The 2,272-nt window shown below is 54.8% G+C and overlaps 1 protein-coding gene across 1 annotated transcript in view; it reads left to right on the top strand.

The window, feature by feature from the left end:
* The window catches only part of SHISA6 (shisa family member 6), a 380,723-nt gene extending 378,457 nt beyond the window's left edge, over positions 1-2,266 (top strand). Inside the window, exon 7 of the mRNA XM_027774921.1 lies at positions 1,429-2,266. Within this exon, the coding sequence (XP_027630722.1) occupies positions 1,429-1,979 (551 nt within the window). The 3' untranslated portion in view covers positions 1,980-2,266. The remainder of the gene's footprint in view (positions 1-1,428) is intronic.
* Positions 2,267-2,272: the final 6 nt, after the last annotated feature.

A 2,272-nucleotide genomic window follows, 5' to 3' on the forward strand; every position in this document is an offset into this window, starting at 1 on the left:
TTTTTTTTTTTTTTTTTTTTTTTTTTTTGAGAGCGCATAGGGCATGTGCGCTCGCCAGAAAGAGAAAGAGAGAGACAGAGAGACACAAAGTGAGAAATCACCCCCCAGGGGGATGGCCATGCCACAATCCCTTCTCCTCCATCCTCCTCTCAGGATCTTGGGCATGCACACACATGCACCCAGCATGAGTTTAAGCCACCAGGTCCAGGACTTGAACCACAATCGACTATGTGGGAGTTCAGCGACATAGCCATTACACCAACTGCTGGTCTGCCCCCTGAGTTAATTTCAATGACCAGTCAGCTGCAGCTGGAGTCCCATGGCTAAACATTTGCTTGAAGTTACAGAGATCTCGCCAATGGAAGTTCAGCCCAAGTCCACATCAGCCATCTCCAGGGTGGAATGTCGCATTTCTATGGCTAGAATGGAGGTCCCTGGTGATCTGAGAAATCTGTTGGATTCCCCAGGATGAGGGCATGTGGCTCAGGGGGAAGGATATACCCAGCAGTGACCCCTCCTGGGCAACTGAGGAGTGGGCAATATTCTCACACCTTGTGGAGACCTGGAAGGCTGTCTGCTGCAAGGCAGACATTCCTGAGAATGTCTGATTCAGGGCCATGTAGGTTTGTGCGTGTCCTGGCTGAGTTCCAGGGCACGAAGGATAGTGTGAGTGTGGTGAACCTGCTGGGTGGAGAAGAGGGGGAGCATATACAGGGTTATTCTGGACTGTCTGTGTCATGGGCATAGGTAGGTGTGGGTAGGCTAAATACATGGCTGTAGGCAGTCGGATGTCCATGGCTACCTGTGCTTTGGCTGTTACTCCAGAGAAAGTGTTACTATGTTCCTAATTTACTCACTATGTATTTTCACAAGTGGCTCTGACTTGGAGCATCTTACTTCATTCTAGCACAAGGCTGGTTCTATGACCCAGCTTCCCTGGAAATAGGCTCTGGGCCTTATTGGGAAACTGCCAGCTGCTACTTGGGTGTTTTAGCAAGACTAGGGGCCATTCTGTTTCAGGACTGTGGTGTAGTAGATATGGCACAGGGCAGAGGGAGCTCAGGGTGCAGACTTGCCATCGACTCCCTGCAGATCTTACAGTCTCCTAACTACACACTGTTCCAGGTGGTCCATAGACCAGAGGGGAGCTTGTTAGAGATGCAAGTTCTTTGACCCACCCCAGACCCACTGAATCAGAATCTGCATTTAACAACCCCTCCTCCCAGGAAATGATTTGTACATTCAATGAAAAAGCACTGACTTCATCTGTCCTAGCCCCCATGCCCTAATCCATAAATCAAAAGGGCTTGACTATACTCCTTCTAAAGATTTCCTGGGTCTGTGACTGAGCAGGAGGGCTGCAGGGTTCTACTTAAGTCCTGGCTACTGTGTGACCCCAACTGCCTTCTCTCTGTCTCTCTCCTGCAGCCGACAAGGAGGCTGATGAGTATTACATGAGAAGGCGCCACCTGCCTGACCTGGCTGCCCGCGGCACCCTGCCCCTCAACGTCATCCAGATGTCACAACAGAAGCCCTTGCCACGAGAACGACCCCGCAGGCCCATCCGGGCCATGTCCCAGGACAGGGTTCTGTCCCCAGAGCGCCGCCTGCCCGACGAGTTCAGCATGCCCTACGACCGCATTCTGTCTGATGAGCAGCTGCTGTCCACGGAGCGCCTGCACTCCCAGGACCCGCTGCTGTCCCCCGAGCGGACGGCCTTCCCTGAGCAGTCGCTGTCGAGGGCCATTTCGCACACGGACGTCTTTGTGTCCACGCCTGTGCTGGACCGCTACCGCATGACCAAGATGCACTCCCATCCCAGTGCCTCCAATAACTCCTACGCCACCCTGGGCCAGAGCCAGACAGCAGCCAAGCGCCACGCCTTTGCCTCACGCAGACACAACACGGTGGAGCAGCTGCACTACATCCCGGGCCACCACACCTGCTACACAGCCAGCAAGACCGAAGTGACCGTGTGACCGGCAGGGCAGGGCTGGGCTGTTGGGCGGGGCGGGACAGGACAGGGGGCGGGAGGGGCCAGGAGCAGAGCTTCCAGCCTTGAAATTCTCCCTTCCTTTGTCCCCTCCATAGGAGATGGGGGTGGGTGACCATTGCCCAGAAAGCCATACCCCCAGGGACACAGCCTTTAGGGCCCAGTCCAACACGCTCAGACCTGGGATCTGGAGCGAGTGCCGTCACTCTTCCAGAAGAAAAAAGGGAGTGAGGAGAGGGGCTAGTCCCACTCTCACCCCCACCCCCTTCTCCAACTCCT

This window comes from Tupaia chinensis, unplaced genomic scaffold (genome assembly GCF_000334495.1).
Source record: "Tupaia chinensis unplaced genomic scaffold, TupChi_1.0 Scaffold000493_1, whole genome shotgun sequence".
Classification (NCBI taxonomy): Eukaryota; Metazoa; Chordata; class Mammalia; order Scandentia; family Tupaiidae; genus Tupaia; species Tupaia belangeri.